We start from the raw sequence: 22,583 nt of genomic DNA, 5'->3' as shown, positions 1-22,583 counted from the left end.
TCAGCAGAGTACTCAAAGAAAGGCACTTGAACATTTAAACACTGTGAAGGACTTCCAACCAATGCTTGCCACAGCACAAATATTAAAAAAATCCCTTGAACATGTGGTCTGGTGTACATAGGAACTACAATGAAAAGCTTTAAAGAACACAAGAGCAATCATCACTTGAGCAACACAGATAAATAGACAGTAGCATCTCATGCCCTGGGACCAGGGAACCATCAAATTCATTTTCTCGAATACTGTGGTTTTATCAAGATCAAATTGTTACTACACTCAGATGTACAGAAAGGCGCCAGAAATCCTAAAACACAAAAACAACTTCAATAGAAAAGAAGGATTAAAATTAGACAAATTGCAGCTCTTGGTGCTAAATAAAGCAAAGGGTGCCAACTCGTCCCAACTAAGAGCTCAGAAATACATGTCAGCCCAACTCTGCAATATTAAGTGGCAGTTTGGTAATAGCAAGTGTTGACTGTTGCATGTATACATATAAACAGTTTGGTTCACTGAGCATATTTGAGGTGCAGTGGTTAGCATACTGTACCCACATTCGGGAGGCCAATGGTTCAAACCAGCGTCCGGCCATCCTGATTTAGGTTCCCTTGATTTCCATAAATCACTTCAGGCAAAAGCCAGGGTGTTTCCTTTGAAAGGGCATGGCCAATTTCCTTCCCCATCCTTGCCTAATCCAAGCTTGTGCTCTATCTCTAATGACCTTGTTGTCGATGTGACATTAAACACTAATCTCCTCCTCCTACTCCTCCTGCTCCTTCTTTGAGATTTTAACTGTCTGAATCATTATAGCCTCAAATGGTGTTTCCAATATTAGAATATGAAATTTTAGGCAGAGAAGTACATCTTGGGCAACAGCCAATGACCATAAAACAAAAGTCACCAGAGACAAACATATAACTGTTCATGATACAATGGCTTGTACTTTGAAAATGTAACTACTGTACAGTACAGTAAGGACAGGTAACTCATTCAGTCACAAATGACAGCAGTTACAGCCTCCAACATACTTTTAGAGTTCATTCCCAATTAGTCCTGTCATGACTTTCTTGACAAGGGACATGAGGTGACAACCCTGATTAACAATAAATAGATTTTATCTCTTGTGATGAATTATGTAAATGAATGTGTGTGCCATATTTGTTAGTGATTATGTCTGCTGATAAGTATAATATTCTTTTTTTATCTACATTTTATTGTATTTTCACATTGGGTGTTTTTTGTAAGACATTTGACCATTTGAAACTAAAAGCTTAGGTTAGGAGTTGTGAAATGTTTTTGTATAATTTCCCATTTACTTGTTTGACTCTTTATAAAGCTTACATATTTAATTTGATAAGATTTTGTCTACCCATTCATAATAGAATTTCAACAATGTTTGTATCTTGTAGTAATTGTTAAATCAGCAGAAACTTCCAGATGATGATGATTATTATTGTTCCTTTCTGCAGTGATCTTAAACGCCAAAGGATAAGCAACATTTCCCATGGTGCATTCATTGGGCTACGTAACTTAGTGACACTGTGAGTATGTGAAAGGTGACAAACAGTTTACAATATTATAAGAACTGCTTACAGTGCCCTCTCTTTTATTGCTGCTATGTATAAGGTTACATAAGTATCAAACAATGGAAACAGCAGGATGGAATAATTACAAAGGATAGGTTACTACTCACCACATAGAGCACATGTTGAGTTGCAGACAGGCACAACAATAAGGGGAGTATACGCTTTAGCTTCTTCTGAAGTAGCACACGCGCGCGCGCACACGCACACACACACACACACACACACACACACACACACACACACAAAACAAATGCACAACTCACACACACACAATGGCCAGAGACAGTGGTCATGTGTGTGTAAGCTGTGCTTGTGTGTGCGTTTTCTCCTTCAGAAGAAGGCCTTTTGATCAAACGTTAAAATGTGTAGCAGTCCTTTTGTTGTGCCTGTCTGCAACTCAACATATCCTCTATATGGAGAGCAGCAATCTGAAGTTTTCATATTATTGGTAAATGGCTGTGTAATATTTGGCTTAAAATGGTTTTGCACATCCTGAAGAATCACATTAAAAATATGTTTTGTAATATGATACTGTATAATATGCAGGTAGTTATGTAAAATTACATATGATCTGTTTTGGAAGTTTCAAGTTGACTTCTTTCATAATCACTTTCCCCTGAAACTTTAACTAGTGGTATAGCATTTTGTGGGTTCCTGTAGTCATGTCCTAGTTCATGAACCACAGGCAACATATGAGTGGCCAAGTAAGTGGTCCCGACAGTCGGGATACCAGTTACTTTGGAAGAAGGCTGGGCATCTCGGACATATTCTGAATCGTGGTCACCTTTGTGCTCATATGGCAAAGACTACCAAATTCACCGGTTAGTCCCTCAACCGTTAGGGGTAAAACCCAATGGGACTCAGGGCAAGTAAGGCTAGCAACCTGCTTCCCTGGTACTTGAAATATGATGCTGGCAACAATCAGAGCAAAATGCCTTGGACCTTTGGAGGTGATGGAGTCCCACCTCTAACTGACAAACCAGGGACTCCTAAAGTATGACTTGGCAAATAAATGGTAATGAGATGGGGAGCTATTAATATCAATGGGGCTACTCTGGGAAGAAGGTAGAGCTGGCAGAGGCTGCAAGTAAGATGGGGCTGGACGTTTTAGCTGTTAGTGACATTCGGGTAAGGGGTGAGAAAGAAGAGGAAGTGGGAGAATACAAGGTCTACATGTCAGGAGTCAAAGCAGGAATAGCACAATGGGGTGTATGGCTTTACATCAGGAAAGAAATGGAACCCAGCATAGTTGCAATAAGGTATGTAAATGAACGACTGATGTGGATAGATTTGACAGTGTCTAGCAAGAAAATTAGGATTGTGTCAGTATATTCACATTGTGAAGGTACAGATGAAGATAAGATGGATAGTTTTTATGACACACTCAGTGATGTAGTTGTTAGAGTAAAGGACAAGGACAGTGTTCTGCTCATGGGTGATTTTAATGCCAGGATTGGAAATCGAACAGAAGGGTATGAAAAGGTTATGGGTAAATTTGGAGAGGATATGGAGGCCAACAGGAACGGGAAACAACTCTTGGATTTCTGTGCCAGTATGGGATTAGTAATCACAAACTCCTTTTTTAAACATAAGAACATTCACCGGTATACTTGGGAAGGCAGGGGAACCAGATCTGTCATTGACTATATAATAACAGATCAGGAATTCAGGAAGGCTGTGAGGGACACACGTTTATTCAGGGGATTCTTTGATGACACTCATCATTATTTAATCTGCAGTGAAATTGGGATTGTGAGGCCAAAAGTGCAGGAGGTCAGGTCCATATGTAGGAGGATAAGAGTGGAGAAACTTCAGGATAAGGAAATCAGGCACAAGTACATAACAGCAATCTCAGAAAGGTACCAGTTAGTTGAATGTAGTCAATTACAGTCATTGGAAAAGGAATGGACAAGGTACAGGGACACAGTACTAGAAGTGGCTAAGGTTGGCTTTGAAGAGTAATGTGTAAAAGTAGGATGAAGCAAACAGCTTGGTGGAATGACACAGTCAAGGCAGCCTGTAAAAGGAAAAAGAAGGCGTATCAAAAATGGCTACATACTAGAACTCAGGTAGACAGAGAAAGTTATGTTGAAGAAAGAAACAAAGCCAAACAGATAATTGCAGCATCCAAGAAGAAATCTTGGGAAGACTTTGGAAACAGGTTGGAGACTATGAGTCAAGCTGCTGGAAAACCATTCTGGAGTGTAATTAGCAGCCTTCGAAAGGGGGGTAAGAAGGAAATGACAAGTAATTTGGACAGGTCAGGAAAACTGCTGGTGAATCCTGTGGATGCCTTGGGCAGATGGAGGGAATATTTTGAAGAGTTGCTCAATGTAGGTGAAAATACGATCAGTAATGTTTCAGATTTCGAGGTAGAATGGGATAGGAATGATGATGGAAATAGGATCACATTTGAGGAAGTGGAGAAAATGGTCAATAGATTGCAATGCAATAAAGCAGCTGGGGTTGATGAAATTACGCCGGAACTCATCAAATACTGTGGAATGTCAGGTCTTAAATGGCCACACAGGATAATTGAAATGGCCTGGGAGTCAGGACAGGTTCCATCAGACTGGACAAAAGCAGTAATCACACCAATCTTTAAACATGGAAACAGAAAAGATTGTAACAACTACAGAGGTATCTCTTTAATCAGCGTTGTTGGTAAAATCTTCTCAGGTATTGTTGAAAGGAAAGTGCAAGTATTAGTTGCGGACCAATTGGATGAAAATCGGTGTGGGTTTAGGCCTCTTAGAGGTTGTCAGCACCAGATCTTTAGCTTACGGCAAATAATGGAGAAATGTTATGAGTGGAACAGGGAATTGTATCTATGCTTTATAGATCTAGAAAAGGCATATGACTGGGTTCCTAGGAGGAAGTTATTGTCTGTTCTATGAGATTATGGAATAGGAGGCAAACTTTTGCAAGCAATTAAAGGTCTTTACATGGATAGTCAGGCAGCAGTTAGAGTTGACGGTAAATTGAGTTCATGGTTCAGAGTAGTTTCAGGGCTAAGACAAGGTTGCAACCTGTCTCCACTGTTGTTCATATTATTTATGAACCATATGTTGAAAACAATAGACTGGCTGGGTGAGATTAAGATATGTGAACACAAAATAAGCAGTCTCGCATATGCGGATGACTTAGTTGTGATGGCAGATTTGATTGAAAGTTTGCAAAGTAATATTTCAGAGGTAGATCAGAAATGTAAGGACTATGGTATGAAGATTAGCATCTCCAAAACGAAAGTAATGTCAGTGGGAGAGAAATATAAACGGATTGAGTGCCAAATAGGAGGAACAAAGTTAGAACAGGTGGACGGTTTCAAGTACTTAGGATGCATATTCTCACAGGATGGGAACATAGTGAAAGAACTGGAAGCGAGGTGTAGCAAAGCTAATGCAGTGAGTGCTCAGCTATGATCTACTCTCTTCTGCAAGAAGGAAGTCAGTACCAAGATTAAGTTATCTGTGCACCGTTCAATCTTTCGACCAACTTTGTTGTATGGGAGTGAAAGCTGGGTGGATTCAGGTTACCTTATCAACAAGGTTGAGGTTACGGATATGAAAGTAGCTAGGATGATTGCAGGTACTAGTAGATGGGAACAATGGCAGGAGGGTGTCCACAATGAGGAAATCAAAGAAAAACTGGGAATGAACTCTATAGATGTAGCAGTCAGGGAGAACAGTCTTAGATGGTGGGGTCATGTTACATGCATGGGAGAAGCAAGGTTACCCAAGAGACTCATGGGTTCAGCAGCAGAGGGTAGGAGGAGTCGGGGCAGACCAAGGAGAAGGTACCTGGATTTGGTTAAGAATGATTTTGAAGTAATAGGTTTAACATCAGAAGAGGCACCAATGTTAGCACTGAATAGGGGATCATGGAGGAATTTTATAAGGAGGCTATGCTCCAGACTGAACACTGAAAGGCATAATTAGTCTTAAATGATGATGATGATAATGATTCTATTATTACTCCCAGTGCCTGTGGATACTGCAGTATGGAATACCATAGTAGCTAGTTTTGGTATGGAGGAATGAACATCTGGAAAAAGCATAATCACATACATTGAACAAAAAAATGTAGTTACAAGAAAGGTAACTTAAATGTAATTGTGTATAGCAAAGAAGTATGTCAATCGATTGATAAAAAAACATGCAAAATTTTCAGGAAAATAAATGAGTGCGGCAGTATAAGCCACTTAGAAATTGTGGTTCGCAGGAGAGCTTCTGTAAAGTTTGGAAGGTAGGAGACGAGATACTGGCAGAAGTAAAGCTGTGAGTACCGGGTGTGAGTCATGCTTTGGTAGCTCAGATGGTAGAGCACTTGCCTGCGAAAGACAAAGGTCCGGAGTTCGAGTCTCGGTCGGGCACACAGTTTTAATCTGCCAGGAAGTTTCATATCAGCGCATACTCCGCTGCAAAGTGAAAATCTCATTCTGCACCTAGAAATTGAATAATAGGATGAGCAATGACTGCAGAAAAAAGTAAATAAATGACAAAGAATGTTTGCAGAAGGACAAATTCAATACATAGAAAAGTAAAAATAACTTTCACATACTTTAAAAGCAAAAGTCATTCCAGTGTTAAATGCAAATGAGAGAGTGGATAATTGGAAAGAATACACTGAGGGCCTCTATAGGTTAAAAACCTCCCAGTAATGTGACAGAAGATGAAATGTGTGTAGATTTGGGGGCATAAGGGATCCAGTATTAGTGTCAGATACAATTTTGGGAGACTTGTAGAGACAGGAGAGCTAGATAATGAAATCACAGGAAGAAGTGATAACCAGATACAGCTTAGAGTGTATTTTCAATTAAATTGGGACATGCCATCAGACTTTTGGAAAAACATCATCCAAATAATCATGGAGATAAATGCAGATTGATGTGAGACTTATAGCTTAATCTGCTTGATAGCCTGTGCATAAAAGTTACTGGCCAGAATAATATATAAAGGAATTGAAAAGAAAGGAGGATCTCGTAATTAATGGTCAGACTGATGACAGCTTTAGGAACAGTCAAAATGGTTCAAAGGGCTCTGAGCACTATGGGACTTAATATCTGAGGTCATCAGTCCCCTATAACTTAGAACTACTTAAACCTAACAAACCTAAGGACATCACACACATCCATGCCCGAGGCAGGATTCGAACCTGCAACCGTAGCAGTCACCTGGTTCCGGACTGAAGCGCATAGAACCACTCAGCCACAGTGGCCAGCAGGAACAGTCAAGATACTGTCACAGGATTTGTTGACTGCAATAAGCTCTTGACAATGCAAAGTATTGTAAGACGAATGAAATCCTCAGGAAAATAGTTGTATGCTATAGGGAGATATGGAGAAGATGGAATTTTTAAAACCAAAGAGGAAACAGTAAAAACTGTATTAAAATTCAAGTGCAGTTACACTTCAGTAGTCATGTGTATACTGTAGAATGACTTGCCTGCAGTGTAAACTTGAGTAGTACAGTCAAACCTCCATATAACGATTACTGATACAACAACAAACTCAGGTGCAGCAATAATTTTATATGGCCCCTGCTGATTTCCTATGTCTACTATGATAATTACCCTTCATTATGATGAAGAAGTAAATATAACAACACCCTGTTATAATGAAGACAAAATTTCGGGGCATTTACTATTTCCTACTTCTATGCAGCTCGCTATAGCAGTAGGTATTATTTATTTAGCTACTAGACTTTCAGTGCTTTATATCCAGAAGCTTTGCTACATACTACAGTACTGTATTTATTCTAACGGTAAAGGGAATAGTGTACAGCCGCGGGTGAGCTATGCTGAGCGGCAAACATCAAAGAGCTCCTTTGTTTGGACGAGTGTTTAGTTTGTCCATTGTTGAGCTTCAGTAGTAGATAGAAGTGTTTTGTTGGGCTCATATGTAGTTTATCTCTGTGATTTTTGCAGTCTGTGAATGTTTGTAGTTGATGTAAATGCTTTGGACTTCACTAAGATTTGGATAATGGCTGGAAGTCAGAAACAAATAAGTTTGGAGACAAAAATGGAGGTTTTCAAAGACATTGAAAATGGAATGAAACAAATAGATGTGGTGAGAAAGTACGGACTTGCACAATCAATGTTAGCTACATTCCTTAAAAAACAAAAAGATATTTAAGAAAGTTTTGTAAGTGGCAAATTTAACCACTCAAGCAAAAGAATGAAGATGGCTGCTACTGACGATGTGGACAGTGCTACACTGTGGTGGTTTAATGAGATGCATGCACAGAATTAACCATTTAATGGCCGTTGATATGTCAAGCCTTAGATTTCACTAAGTTGCTTGGCGATTTTGCTTCAGTTGTACTGTAAATGTGATTTGTTTTATTGCAATTTATTACAAGGCAAATAGAAAAGCATGGATGACGTCTACTCCTTTTAGTGAGTGACTGCTTTTGCTTGATAAAGAGATGTCAATGAAGAATAAGAAAATTGGATTGCTGGTTGATAATTGTAGTACCATAACAACATGCCAGTGTTGAAGAACATTGAACTGTGCTACTTCCCCCTGAACTGTACTTCGATTCTTCAGCCAGTATATATGGGGATAATTAAGAACTTTAAGACAAAATGCTACTCAAGTTTAGTTCAACATGTAATAGCAGACATTGAAAGAAAGGTGAGCAATCCCTACAGTTTCAATGTGGAGCAGTCTTGTGACATGATTGTTAGTTCCTAGAACAATGTGCAGCTGAATGTGATTGTGAACTGCTGGAAAAATGCAAGAATTTCCAAAAGTGGATGATAAGGTACTGGTGTTTGAAGCATATACAGATGAATCAATCATCAAGGAGTTAAAGGGTAATTCGCCTGTTGAAGATTCTGATGATGACAATGATGTGAGCTGATAGGACAGTTGGAAACCATTCAGCAAGTAGCAGAACTTCAATCCCCAGTGCTTCAGTGCAGCAATTGAGTGCATTAGAGGAGATAAACACAATATTCACAAGATAATCTTTAAGAAAAAAGAAACAGAGGAAAATAAGTGAATTTTTCTGTACACAAAAGTAAGATATTCTACAGGTACAGTATTAATAAATGAAGTGAACAAAATGTGTTTCATTATTTGACTTTTACCGTTATTTTTCATCAGAAAAGTACTACAGCAATGTACTTTTCAGCCACAAAAACATGGCTCCTTTCTCTGAGTCACAATAACAAAATCTCGTTGTAACAATAACCCTGGTACAACATTTTAATTTTCATGGTCTCATGAAATTCATTATATCAAGGTTTGACTGTGTATCTAGACTACAGAGGCTTGCTTTTAAATTTTGGAAGAAGTTCTGAATTAAGATATTAATTAGTATTTTATGTAACTAAACATTTGTTGATAAAATGTAAATACATTCTCCATTTTTTTCAGTGACATGTCGTACAACTGTATAGCTTATCTATCAGATGGAACACTGATTGGAATGCCCAAGCTGGAGACACTGTGAGTACAAATTTAGCTGCTCTTAGATAATAAGTATATGTAATGAAAAAGGAAATTGTCTCTATACCTGCAGGAAAGATAGGTAACTAGAAGTTTTATCTGTAATTCATTCTCTAGTATTTCTCTGTAACATAATTTATGTTATTTATCCCGTTCCTCTGAAAACTGCTCTGTATTTTGTTTTTTCTCCCACTTCATCAAGATCTTTTAGTGAAGCTACCACTGAAGGAGCATGATAATCACTGCACACTGTAAAAGTAAACATCAGAAACCTGTAGCTAACACCAATGGTGGATTATTGTGTCACTGGCATAACAGGGGGAAAAATGTAAATTCCTCTTGGAGACAGTGTCAAATAATTATCAGGGGGTATTTGGAATAGAGAACATCAACCCTTCATGTTTCAGATTAAGAGGATTAGAATGGGATTGAGAAAATTATCTAAGTGTAGTATGGATTAGTTTCCAAGTGGTAAAGATGACTTCCCAGCTAGGATGAAAGTGTTTCCCCAGGTTGGCAGTACCTATTACATAGTTTTCAGGATTGATTTATTTGTAGCAGATCATTGAAAAATTGATTTAGAGAAGTATTTAATGGAGCTAGATGGGACATCATCCTGACTGGGTGCTATTGTTGAAAATACCAAACTGCTACAGGCAAATCCTTAACCAGGTGAGGCCAACTAGACAGCTGGCATGGTCCCTTAGGGCTAATTCAGCTGATACCATACCACAAAATATAGGAAAGCTAATTCATATGAAAGTGTTAGAAAAGTTGCCAGTTGATAAGTTCAGCAGAAAATGAGGCACTGGATGAGGTGCCTGCTTTGTGTGCTAGATCATATTGTATGTATGGGAAAGAGATGGGAGCTTTGTGGTACCTATAGGGCTAGATAAACTTTATACAGCAGAGGTGGAATTATCATGTGGTTGTGCTCACAGCAAACCTGGAGATTGTTGAGGGGGGAAAAATGCAGAGGAATGGATTTGTGGTAGCCTCAACCAGAGCAATCTGCCAAATCACTTAGACTGTGGAAAAAGTATCCTATTTCCTGGACAATGATAGAGAAGAAATGGTATAATTTATAGAGAAGTATGCAGACTTGATTAACCCTCCCAGACTGTTTCCAGTCACTCCAATAATGCAAGACCATGTTGCTCTTGTAAATAAATCATAAAAATAAAAAAAAATCCATATTGGACTGTGCGCCATCTCCAGGTATTAACAGCGCAACACTTGTATCATAAAAGAGAGTACTTTCCTTTGAAAACCCCTGTCATTATTTTATCAAAGAAAACCACAGGTGGAAGCAAAATGAATTGGTTTTATGCAACTACTGGCACTTAATTAACAACTTGTAATGGATACTTACCCTATCCCAAATATTATGAAAACTTTGCTCAACTTGGGATAATGGAATTATTTTACAATGATACACTTGTGAAGTAAGTACCGTCAGTTAAATTATCACAAGAGGTTAGACTCAAAATCACATTGATGTGCCAAGATGACATTACCAATACAGCTCAATGCCACTGGATTTTTTTAAAGTGCCAGAGACGTTTTAACACTTCCAATATGGGGTTCTATGACTCCTACAAACAAGGCAATGTAAGGTGTACTTATACATTGACCAGTCACATTAATGTGACCACCATCTTTTGCAGTATAGACCACTGCAAGACAGACAAGAAGACAGTCAGTTTTGGAAGGTACCAACAAGGATGTGGAGCCATGACGACTCCAGTGCCATGGCCATCTACATCAGGTTTCTCGGTTGAGGATCCATGGCATGAACAGCCTGATCAGTGTGGTCTTACACATTCTTGATTGGGTTTAAATGCAGGGAGTTTGGTGGCCAAGGGAGTATGTTAAACTCATCCTGGTGCTCTTTGTACCATGCACATGCACTGCGAGCTGTGTGACATGTTGCTGCTGGTAGATACTATCATGCCAAGAAAAACAAACTGCAAGTAGGGTTGGACATGGTCCCCAAGCATAGATTCATACTTGCGTTGATCTGTTGTGCCTTCCAGAATGACAAGATCACCCAGGGAATGCCCTCTGGCCTGGATTCTTCCGAAGATTGTTGCAAGGTATTTGCTTTCAAATGTTTCACGCTATACTCACCAACAGTCATCTGCTCAGTTGACCATAAAACACGATTCATCTGAAAAAAAAAAAAAAGCATCTTTGGGCACTCGGTGGACTTCCAGTTTTGGTACTGGCATGCAAATTCCAGTCTTCATCGCTGATAAGCAGCAGTCAGCATGGATGCATGAACAGGCACCTGCTGCTGAGGCCCATACGCAGCAATGTTTGCTGAATGGTCATTGAGGAGATACTGTTGGTAGCCCCTTGGCAGTTAGTTGCTCAAAAGCTTCATGTGTGTTCACCTGCACACATCTCCACAGCTGTTTTTAATCGCTGTCATCTATGGTCCATGGTGCACCACAGTTGCCTCGGCGTCAGTTTTGGATATCACCATTTTGCTAAGCATGGTATATTTTAACAACTGGAGCATGTGAACAGTTTGCAAAGTTAACCATTTCAGAAATGCTTTCACTGTTGGCACTCTTGTCAATGATCATGCCTTTTTGGTTTTCTGATGAATCACTCCATTTCTGCATTACAACAACAGCTGCACTATTTTTCATTCCCCCCCCCCCCCCTCCATCACAAATCTGTGAATGGTTATTGCACATTGACATCGAAGACATGCACTGATCACATTAATGTGACTGGATGATGTATGGCATTGTATTGTTTTCCAAGTTGATTAGGGAGCACACTCTATTATTGTGAAACATGCTTAGCTAACTGTAAATGCCATGTGTAGCATGTGCTGCCACTTATAGAAGCTCTCCAACATTGTAGCCACAACTGGCAGCTCTCACAAAAAATAGCTGGGTGACGGTGAAAAGCACTAAGTAGCAGAGGGAGTGAATTCTGCCTCGAACTTCACATATCCAGCTGTGTACATTAAGGCCATAATAATTACAGATGAGGTATTGATTGATTTTAATTTGCCTTACCTGAAGAGCCTCTTCTTGCATGCCTGGACCATCTGCTTATGGCTCAACAAAACTGTTTCAATTTGGAGCACTTATGGCAGCATGTACAGCAATATCACAACTATTTGCACTGGGGTATTGTTCTGGGTACCTCATCTCTAGCAACTGTCTCTGGTGTTGCCATTCCTGCTACAAATGGAGAACATTTCACAACTAAGTCCCACCATCCTTTTACTAATCAACTAGTGCTGACACTGACTGTGACAGTTTTAGCTCACTGTAAGTGGAACAATATTGTTTGTGTTGCACCATCTAGAGGTAATGAAAGACCATGCAGTGCCACCTAATGATAAAATTATAAAGAGACCGTTTCAGAATTGCCTTTTTTATTTGTTTTCCTTTTGTATATAGACTGTAAGCAAATGAATATAAATAAAGGTAAACTGCCCCAAATCAGTGTACCCATTTTCTGAAGCAGGGAGGGTATGAAATAAATCCCCAGCACCCACTTGGCTCAGGGATGGCTCAGTAACTACATTAATGTAATAATACACAGCCCTGCATGAGCATTGCATCATTGCTGGCCAAGTGACTGTGGCACTGTGTGAGGGTATGCAAAACGATAACTCAGTGGTGCCCAATAAAACAATGCTCAGCAAGCTATTGAGGAGATAGGCAAGTCCACCTAATGACATAGACCTGCAGCAGCCATCACTTTCACTCCAGATCATGCTAGTTATGTAAACTTCCGCTGCGATGCCTATATCACCACCATCTCTGCTGCCTCTGCTACTGCCACTGGCAACTTGGAGTAGCACTAGAGATGTGCCTGGATCCAACCTGGCATGATTGTAACTCCAAAAGCTTTTGCTAATTACGACAAAGGATGACAGCCAAAACAGTTGCAGGATAAAAATCCATTTTTCTAGGATTTTTATCCTGCAACTGTTTTGGCTGTCATCCTTTGTCGTGAAGAATTTCAACAGTTGCTGTTTCAGCCATGTTTAAAATCTTTTGCTAATTAATTTTTTAATCATCATCTTGGTGTTTGACTACTTGCAGGCTCTATCCATCAGATTCTACCACCTATTTAGTATTGTCATGTTACTCTGATGTTGTGCTTGACAACAACCTACTGAACCCATTTCAGCTGTTGGGTATCTAAGAAGCCATCCTGACATGACACTCAAATTAGCTACCCTTTCCTGTAACGCCACCTTGAGGCCAAACTTCACTGAAATCCATATGGGTTCCCTACTGCTGCATCTTAGTTGTACCAGCAAACGTGGTGTTATTACATGTGACCCCCTGTTGGACTGCACACCTGCTTATCACTGGGTATATTATTTTATCTTCATGAACAATCTAAATAAATGACCTTTTGTGGGCAAATTCAGACACTGTATATGCATTTCTTCCAATTTTGCAATAGATTGAATTCTCTCTGACTGGATGGTTTGAACTGATTAGTAAGCATTGATGTTGACTCACTCTTCATTGGAGTCCTTCATATGAATTTGTGATCACTCATCAGCTATAAATACAAAGCAGTGAAGCATGTTATGTCAATGTGACAAAGATTACAAGGGCCACACCACATAAATAATACATGAAAGGTGTGTGAAACAAAACCAACAGTTTTACTATTGCAACCTAGAAAGGCAGCCATAACTGAGCATGAAACATAGCGAAATGGAATTACGCCATTTACTACCCTTCTACTTCTTAACATAATTGTTTCTTTTTTTCCTTTCAATAATTAGAATGGTAGTAGGTGTACACCATTTACTAAAAATGTTAAAATTTCTACCTAGGCAGTGTTTTATTGAAATTCATGGGTCACTAGATTATATGGACACTGTTTGTACTGTTCTTGAGTGTCCAGCTGGCTGCAATTGTCTTCATATTTCAACAGCATACTTTGCCATCATCTTCAGGTGGTACTTGTAGAACGAGTGTCTTCAGTACATTCTACCTCCTTTATACTTTGTTCTCCCCCTGCCCCTTCCCCGACTACCTGCTCACATGATGCATAGGGTGGAGTCTTTGGGAGACAGCACCATCGAAGACTGGGTATGAATCATGGTCTCTCAGTGCTTCTGTAGCCCCCATTGAATGTAGAACCGACTCTCAGCTGACATTGCAATTTTAGTTGGCTGAGTAATGGGTCCCAAGCTTTGCTTGGGGTGTAGCCACTGTCTCCGTAGATCAGTCCATCGGTCATTCAGATTTCAATAGCCTTCTTCAGAACACAGTCCCAAAACAATGAAGTCTCTCTTAACACTTCCATTTCTTTATGCTCCCTGTACCCATGCAGTGTTCTGCAACCACAAGTTTTTGTTGCTTGCTTAAGTTCATTGTGTCTTTTATGTTCCTTGCACCTTTCTCTCACTGTCCACACAGTGTACCCAATATATGTCTTACATATTTACATGGATTACAGGAAACACACAATTTACAGAGCCCCAAGTCACCTTTCACCATAGGTAATAGTGCTTGTGTTTCCAGAGAGGATGGAAAACACATTCAGTGTTATGTCAGACCAGGAATCTGCCAATTTTATTCAATCCTTTGTCAGCATATGGCAGATATGACATTGTCTTATCCTCCTCATCATGTTCTATTCGTTGGACCTTTACTTTCTGCCTGAAGACACACTGGATCTGTTCTGCTTGAATATGCCTTTAAGGGGGTTGAGGTCTCTTGGTAACTTTCTTCAGCCATTATTGCTCAAGCCCTGTGTACCAGTGTACATAGTACATCCTCACATTATGAAGGATGATGTCAGTTGGCAGCATGCTGATACAAATCGGTGTGGGTGGCTTTACTGTACACACTGTCCCATAACGCCATCCATTTTTTACTTGACCAATATGTCCAAAAACGATATTTTTCCAGTCTCTTCCACCTCCATTGCGAATTTGACACTGGAGTGCTGAGAGTTCAGATGCTGAAGGAACTTCTAAAGTTTTTCTCTCCCATTGGGTAGATGTCATGGTATAAAGGAGGCAGGATGTAGTGCAGACACCCTTTCTACAGGTGTCACCCAAAGATGATGGCAAGACACACTGTTGAAATATCGTGTTATGAAGACAATTGCACATGGCTGGACATCTAAAACATTACAAACAGTTGATTCACCAGGAAAGCTTAAATTTACAAATTTAAGTGCTGCTAATTTCCATGACATAGTTAGTTTTAGTTTTCCATAAAACATTGTCCTTTAAAAGAGATCTGTAATTGGAGTTGTTCCAATATCCAGTGATTATACACAATGCTATAAGCTAATAAAAGTTTATTCACAGAAGACCTAGCTCTTTGGATAGCCCTAATCCTACTCTCTCTGATAAGTGGTTCACTTTTTCTGAAAATTAATGAAAAAGTTATTACAAATTAAAACTCCAACTCACATTATTCTTTCACCTGCTTTATAGACTCCCACCAAACAATGGGTCTTCAACTGGCATCTAGCCCCCACCCAGTTAACATCTCTTTTAGTTCACATAATCACCAAGCAGCAGGTGTTGTGATAGTGTATCAAACAAAAAGTTTGTGACTAGCAGTCACTTGATAAGCATCTTGGTATCAACGTCTGCACTTTAGTATGAAGGTTTGATGGTGTAAAAGTTCACATTTAGCCCTGAAAACATACACTCCTGGAAATTGAAATAAGAACACCGTGAATTCATTGTCCCGGGAAGGGGAAACTTTATTGACACATTCCTGGGGTCAGATACATCACATGATCACACTGACAGAACCACAGGCACATAGACACAGGCAACAGAGCATGCACAATGTCGGCACTTGTACAGTGTATATCCACCTTTCGCAGCAATGCAGGCTGCTATTCTCCCATGGAGACGATCGTAGAGATGCTGGATGTAGTCCTGTGGAACGGCTTGCCATGCCATTTCCACCTGGCGCCTCAGTTGGACCAGCGTTCGTGCTGGACGTGCAGACCGCGTGAGACGACGCTTCATCCAGTCCCAAACATGCTCAATGGGGGACAGATCCGGAGATCTTGCTGGCCAGGGTAGTTGACTTACACCTTCTAGAGCACGCTGGGTGGCACGGGCTACATGCGGACGTGCATTGTCCTGTTGGAACAGCAAGTTCCCTTGCCGGTCTAGGAATGGTAGAACGATGGGTTCGATGACGGTTTGGATGTACCGTGCACTATTCAGTGTCCCCTCGACGATCACCAGCGGTGCACGGCCAGTGTAGGAGATCGCTCCCCACACCATGATGCCGGGTGTTGGCCCTGTGTGCCTCGGTCGTATGCAGTCCTGATTGTGGCGCTCACCTGCACGGCGCCAAACACGCATACGACCATCATTGGCACCAAGGCAGAAGCGACTCTCATCGCTGAAGACGACACGTCTCTATTCGTCCCTCCATTCACGCCTGTCGCGACACCACTGGAGGCGGGCTGCACGATGTTGGGGCGTGAGCGAAAGACGGCCTAATGGTGTGCGGGACCGTAGCCCAGCTTCATGGAGACGGTTGCGAATGGTCCTCGCCGATACCCCAGGAGCAACAGTGTCCCTAATTTGCTGGGAAGTGGCGGTGCGGTCCCCTACGGCACTGCGTAGGATCCTACGGTCTTGGCGTGCATCCGTGCGTCGCTGCGGTCCGGTCCCAGGTCGACGGGCACGTGCACCTTCCGCCGACCACTGGCGACAACATCGATGTACTGTGGAGACCTCACGCCCCACGTGTTGAGCAATTCGGCGGTACGTCCACCCGGCCTCCCGCATGCCCACTATACGCCCTCGCTCAAAGTCCGTCAACTGCACATACGGTTCACGTCCACGCTGTCGCGGCATGCTACCAGTGTTAAAGACTGCGATGGAGCTCCGTATGCCACGGCAAACTGGCTGACACTGACGGCGGCGGTGCACAAATGCTGCGCAGCTAGCGCCATTCGATGGCCAACACCGCGGTTCCTGGTGTGTCCGCTGTGCCGTGCGTGTGATCATTGCTTGTACAGCCCTCTCGCAGTGTCCAGAGCAAGTATGGTGGGTCTGACACACCGGTGTCAATGTGTTCTTTTTTCCATTTCCAGGAGTGTATATGTGTAAATATCTCTTACGACCTCCTTTTAAGCCTGCTCTCAGCATTCATTCAGCTTCAGGATAGGAGTCTATTTTGGAGAAATTGCTGCTATTTAAATCTATTAGGGATGGTACCTTATTTGGTGTAGTACTTGAATGTTCAAAAACTCTTTTAATAATCATATTCTTACTAAGAAATGATTAATAATATGAAGAGGACTGTTAGTGACCTGTTCATTGCTGGAAAATACTTTAGTGAACAAATATCCAACTTAAATCAGCAATGTTGGGTCAGTCATTGAATAGTGAGACTACCAATCAGAACAATTTCAGAGTGTGAGACTTCATTTCATTGTTCTCTAATGGTAAATTACAATTACATCATCAGGTTAGTTCCATTCCAAACACTGTATCTCCATTGGAAATTCCGTGGATTATTCTGGCACAAAAATGTTTTCTGTGACCAGATCATTTTGGGATTTGCTTATCAAAGAACCTATGGAAGTATGTTGAGAGAAGACTAGGTAACTTTCAACTAATAAATCATGAGATTCAGTCATTTCTTTTTAAATTTGTTAGTAAAGACTACATTATTGCCTAATGTCATGTCCAGCATCAGTTCCTTTTATCAATTTGACCACTTTTCAACTGTTCACACACACACACACACACACACACACACACACACACACACAGAAGTAATCACAGAGTAAGTGTGCAATAACACGATTACACAAGTTAGTATCATCTGACATCAACCCTGAAATCTCATGAACTATTCATTATTCAGGAAAACTTCAACATTAAGTGAAGGTCTTCATCTTTAACTACAAACAGTAGAATTAGAGACAATGGCTATGATGGAAGAAAGCACTCTTGCCACCATGGCAAACAGAATAAATCAGCATATTGCATAACTGGGATATCATCAAACCTTGTAGCGATTGTCAGCATGACAGTTTAATGGGGAATTGGACAAACACATGATATTAGCTAGTATGATCATGGCAAGATTGTTAGTAGAAATGCTTGAGGTACTCCTGTCTCCATGGAATGAGAGCACTGTAGTTTTCAGTTTTCACCATCTCGGCAGTGTATAGTGAGTATGTTGCTTCAAGTAACACCGTTGCCTACCATGGGCAAAAATGTGTTGATGGTGGGAATCATTGTTAAATATTTCTGACCATGGTGGTGGACAGATGGGACATGATACAGTAAATCACTCTCAGAGTCAATGCTGAACAACAAGAATCGATGAGTATTTATGCCATCCAGAATCACCTCCTTGGTATGCAGTAGAGAACCCACCAACTTACATATTAACTCTCTCACCATGGAGCACAGAGATACATCATGAAAATGACCTTTGGGTACTCTAAGCATTAAAAATAATTTCCTACACTGATGAGTCACAATACACCTTCTTACATGCTAATTGCGGAACATGAGTACCTTGAAAACTGCATGATGCAATGCATTTGAATGATCAGTAGTGCACTGTCTAGGCAAGTGATGGAGGTATTTTTACATCGAGAATTTTTACATGGGAATAAATGTGGCCTCTTATTTGGTCTATCATCATCTCTTGTAACAATGAGCCAGAAAAATATCATCTAATCATGTGTGTCTATTTCTTGATGTGGGCCTTCAGAAAGATTTTGTACTTCCCCAATACTCAGTGTGTCAGAATGATTTAAGGATCACACCAGGGGGGACAAGGGTGTTCCCTCCCCCCTTGATACTCACCCTTTCCTTCCCTACCCAAATAATCTGACCTCAGTTCTGTTGCACATGTCAGGAATATGTCAGCAAGATCATTTGCTGCTTGGATCCAATTCCAAACAATCTCTATGAGTTGTGAGTGTTGCTTAAGTGGTAAGGATTAGGATGGCTTCCTGTTGGCTTTTGTGTCCCAGGGAATCAGTGCTCTGATGGGTTATCAATTTTTTTAGGGTACAAGGGAGTGCTACACACTACTGCCTAGATGTCCCTAGTTCAATTGCTCAGTATACGTTGCAGTAGACCCTGCTCAGCTTATTTTGTTTCAAGAATAAGTCAGTAGGTAGTTCTCAGCAACATGTTTATAATTTTTAGTTTTATATTTGTCTACCACTTTCTGAATGTAAATTCTAGAATGATACATTTGAAAATCATTTAAAAATAATCAACAAATCCTAACTCATTAATCTTAACAATCAACTGTTTAATGCTCACAGGGATCTGAGTGGTAACAGCATTAGAACTGTTGGCAGTACTGTCTTCAAGAGTGTAAGGTCCCTGAAGAGATTGTAAGTATTGCTATTAATATTAAAATTAAAGACTGTTGGCCATTAAAATTGCTGTACCATGAAGACAGCATGCAACAAACATCAGACTGGCACCAAGCGTACTACATGCATGCATAAACAAACAGTAAGGATTCCAGCACAACCACAAAAAATAGATGAGAGTAATGTCATCTATATTCTGTATACGTGTTGATTCAAACTGCAACCTGAAACACCAACAAATTCCATGTGTAGGATTTTCATATCCTCTCACTCACTACGTGCAAACTATTAGTCTTACAGAAAAAATGAACCGGACCTTTTTGAAGGAAATTTAATGTAGTTATATTTAGTACTAGGATACATCTTCACTAGAGACCACAGTTTTCGAATTAATCAAGGAAAATGTGCAAAACTGATCTACAAATTGATTTTTCTTGAATAACTCAAAAATCGTGGCCACCAATGAAAACATACCCCAGTACAAAATTTAACTACATTAAATTTCTTACAAAAAGGTCCTTTTCATTTTTCTCTAGGGCTATTAGTTCATGCATTTCAAGTGAGAGAATATAAAAATCTCCCTTGTTGTTTTTGAAGGCGTTGTGGGTTGCATAATACATATAGGTTGGGGCAGCTGATTTGCACTGTATAAGGAAAGATTACACAGTGAATTTCTCATTTGGAGATCACGTTTGAATGTTGCTTGTTTGTGAGAAGATTGCATTGTGCCTCGTGTAAGAAGGAGAAACTTTTATCAGTGTGTGTTGTAATTTGACACTAGCACTATTGTGATCTATGAAGACTACAGTTTATTGTTCCATGACATTGCTACTCACTTTGCACAGAATCTGACTACTGTTGTGAAAGTATGGAAATGGTGGGTTCAGGAGGGCCATAATCAGTGTTCTACAGGATCTTAGTGGCCTTATGTGACAAGCACCCAAGAGGGCAGACATATTGTTTACTCTTATGTACAGGATCATGCAGCCATGTTATGTACTCTGAGTAAGGAAATGGGCATTGTGCAGCAAGACAAGTATCTACTAGGACAGTACAGTAGTGTCTGGAGGCCCACAGACTCTCAGTACAGCGACCAATGTTGCAGTTTTCCTTGATATGGCAGTAGAGAGAAGTGTGTCAATCTAGGTGCACCAGACAACAACACTAGACACTAGAGTGGCAACATGTCAGCTTTTCACACAAGTTCCAGTTCTGTGTACTGCATCACACTGAACGTATCCTTGTGTGAAGGTTTTGAGAAGATTGCATTTGTCATCATCACACCGGTCCAACACCTGATGTCATGATATGAGGTGCTGTTGGGTACACAGCATTATCACCTCTTCAGACAGACAGTAATTTGGACAGCAGGTATTACATTTCTCTTGTGTTATGGTTGGCGGCTGGGTTCCATGACATTATCTTTCAACATGATAATGTATTAGAAAGCTGCTGCAAAAGCAAAGAGCATTTCAGCTCTTGTTTAAGAAAAGTTAAAGTCTAGGAGGCAAACAATATTTGAATGAAAGTAAAATTAGTGTCAGGAGAGTGACGTGAGGAGAATTCAATGAATTTCAGAGCAAAAGTTTTAGAAATGATCGAACTAAGAATCCAAATGCAATCACTCACTGATCATATTGGCACCAAAACAAATGACAGGGAGTAAGATGCAACACTGAATCTAGTCTTCAAAGATTGTTTCACTGCTGAAGCTCATAATACTTGAGAGAATTAAAACTGCTCAACAGTGAAACGGCACCTGGACCCTGCGAGGTTGTGCAGGAATTATAGGAAATAGCTTGCTCACTTTATAGCAGCAGTTTATTGTTGGACACTGGTATAATGAAGGGTGCCTAGCAAAGCACAGGTGTTCCCATTTGTCATTGGACAGGTGTAGATACCCCCCATGAACCATGGACCTTGCCGTTGCTGGGGAGGCTTGCGTGCCTCAGCGATACAGATGGCCGTACCGTAGGTGCAACCACAACGGAGGGGTATCTGTTGAGAGGCCAGACAAACATGTGGTTCCTGAAGAGGGGCAGCAGCCTTTTCAGTAGTTGCAGGGGCAACAGTCTGGATGATTGACTGATCTGGCCTTGTAACATTAACCAAAACGGCCTTGCTGTGCTGGTACTGCGAATGGCTGAAAGCAAGGGGAAACTACAGCCGTAATTTTTCCCGACGACATGCAGCTTTACTGAATGATTAAATGATGATGGCATCCTCTTGGGTAAAATATTCCGGAGGTAAAATAGTCCCCCATTCGGATCTCCGGGAGGGGACTACTCAAGAGGACGTCGTTATCAGGAGAAAGAAAACTGGCGTTCTACGGATCGGAGTGTGGAATGTCAGAAAATTTAAAAAGGGAAATGGATAGGTTAAAGTTAGATATAGTGGGAATTAGTGAAGTTCGGTGGCAGGAGGAACAAGACTTTTGGTCAGGTGATTACAGGGTTATAAATACAAAATTAAATAGAGGTAATGCAGGAGTAAGTTTAATAATGAATAAAAAAATAGGAGTGCGGGTTAACTACTACAAACAGCATAGTGAACGCATTATTGTGGCCAAGATAGACACAAAGCCCATGCCTACTACAGTAGTACAAGTTTATATGCCAACTAGCTCTGCAGATGATGAAGAAATTGATGAAATGTATGATGAGATAAAAGAAATTATTCAGGTAGTGAAGGGAGACGAAAATTTAATAGTCATGGGTGACTGGAATTCGTCAGTAGGAAAAGGGAGAGAAGGAAACATAGTAGGTGAATATGGATTGGGGGGAAGAAATGAAAGAGGAAGCCGCCTTGTAGAATTTTGCACAGAGCATAACTTAATCATAGCTAACACTTGGTTCAAGAATCATAAAAGAAGGTTGTATACCTGGAAGAATCCTGGAGATACTAAAAGGTATCAGATAGATTATATAATGGTAAGACAGAGATTTAGGAACCAGGTTTTAAATTGTAAGACATTTCCAGGGGCAGATACGGATTCTGACCACAATCTCTTGGTTATGAACTGCAGATTGAAACTGAAGAAACTGCAAAAAGGTGGGAATTTAAGGAGATGGGACCTGGATAAACTGAAAAAACGAGAGGTTGTAGAGAGTTTCAGGGAGAGCATAAGGGAACAATTGACAGGAATGGGGGAAGGAAATACAGTAGAAGAAGAATGGGTAGCTCTGAGGGATGAAGTAGTGAAAGCA

At 40.5% G+C, this 22,583-nt stretch overlaps 1 protein-coding gene across 1 annotated transcript in view; it reads left to right on the top strand.

The window, feature by feature from the left end:
* LOC126235161 (G-protein coupled receptor GRL101-like) overlaps positions 1-22,583 on the top strand; it is a 364,334-nt gene that overhangs the window by 267,232 nt on the left and 74,519 nt on the right. Inside the window, exons 17-19 of the mRNA XM_049943894.1 lie at positions 1,467-1,538; positions 8,965-9,036; positions 19,324-19,395. Coding sequence (XP_049799851.1) covers positions 1,467-1,538; positions 8,965-9,036; positions 19,324-19,395 — 216 coding nt within the window. The remainder of the gene's footprint in view (positions 1-1,466; positions 1,539-8,964; positions 9,037-19,323; positions 19,396-22,583) is intronic.

The sequence above is a fragment of the Schistocerca nitens genome, chromosome 2 (assembly GCF_023898315.1).
Source record: "Schistocerca nitens isolate TAMUIC-IGC-003100 chromosome 2, iqSchNite1.1, whole genome shotgun sequence".
In the NCBI taxonomy this organism is placed as follows: domain Eukaryota; kingdom Metazoa; phylum Arthropoda; class Insecta; order Orthoptera; family Acrididae; genus Schistocerca; species Schistocerca nitens.
The sequence above is the reverse complement of the archived record's forward strand: the minus strand, read 5'-3'. Positions and strand labels throughout refer to the sequence as shown.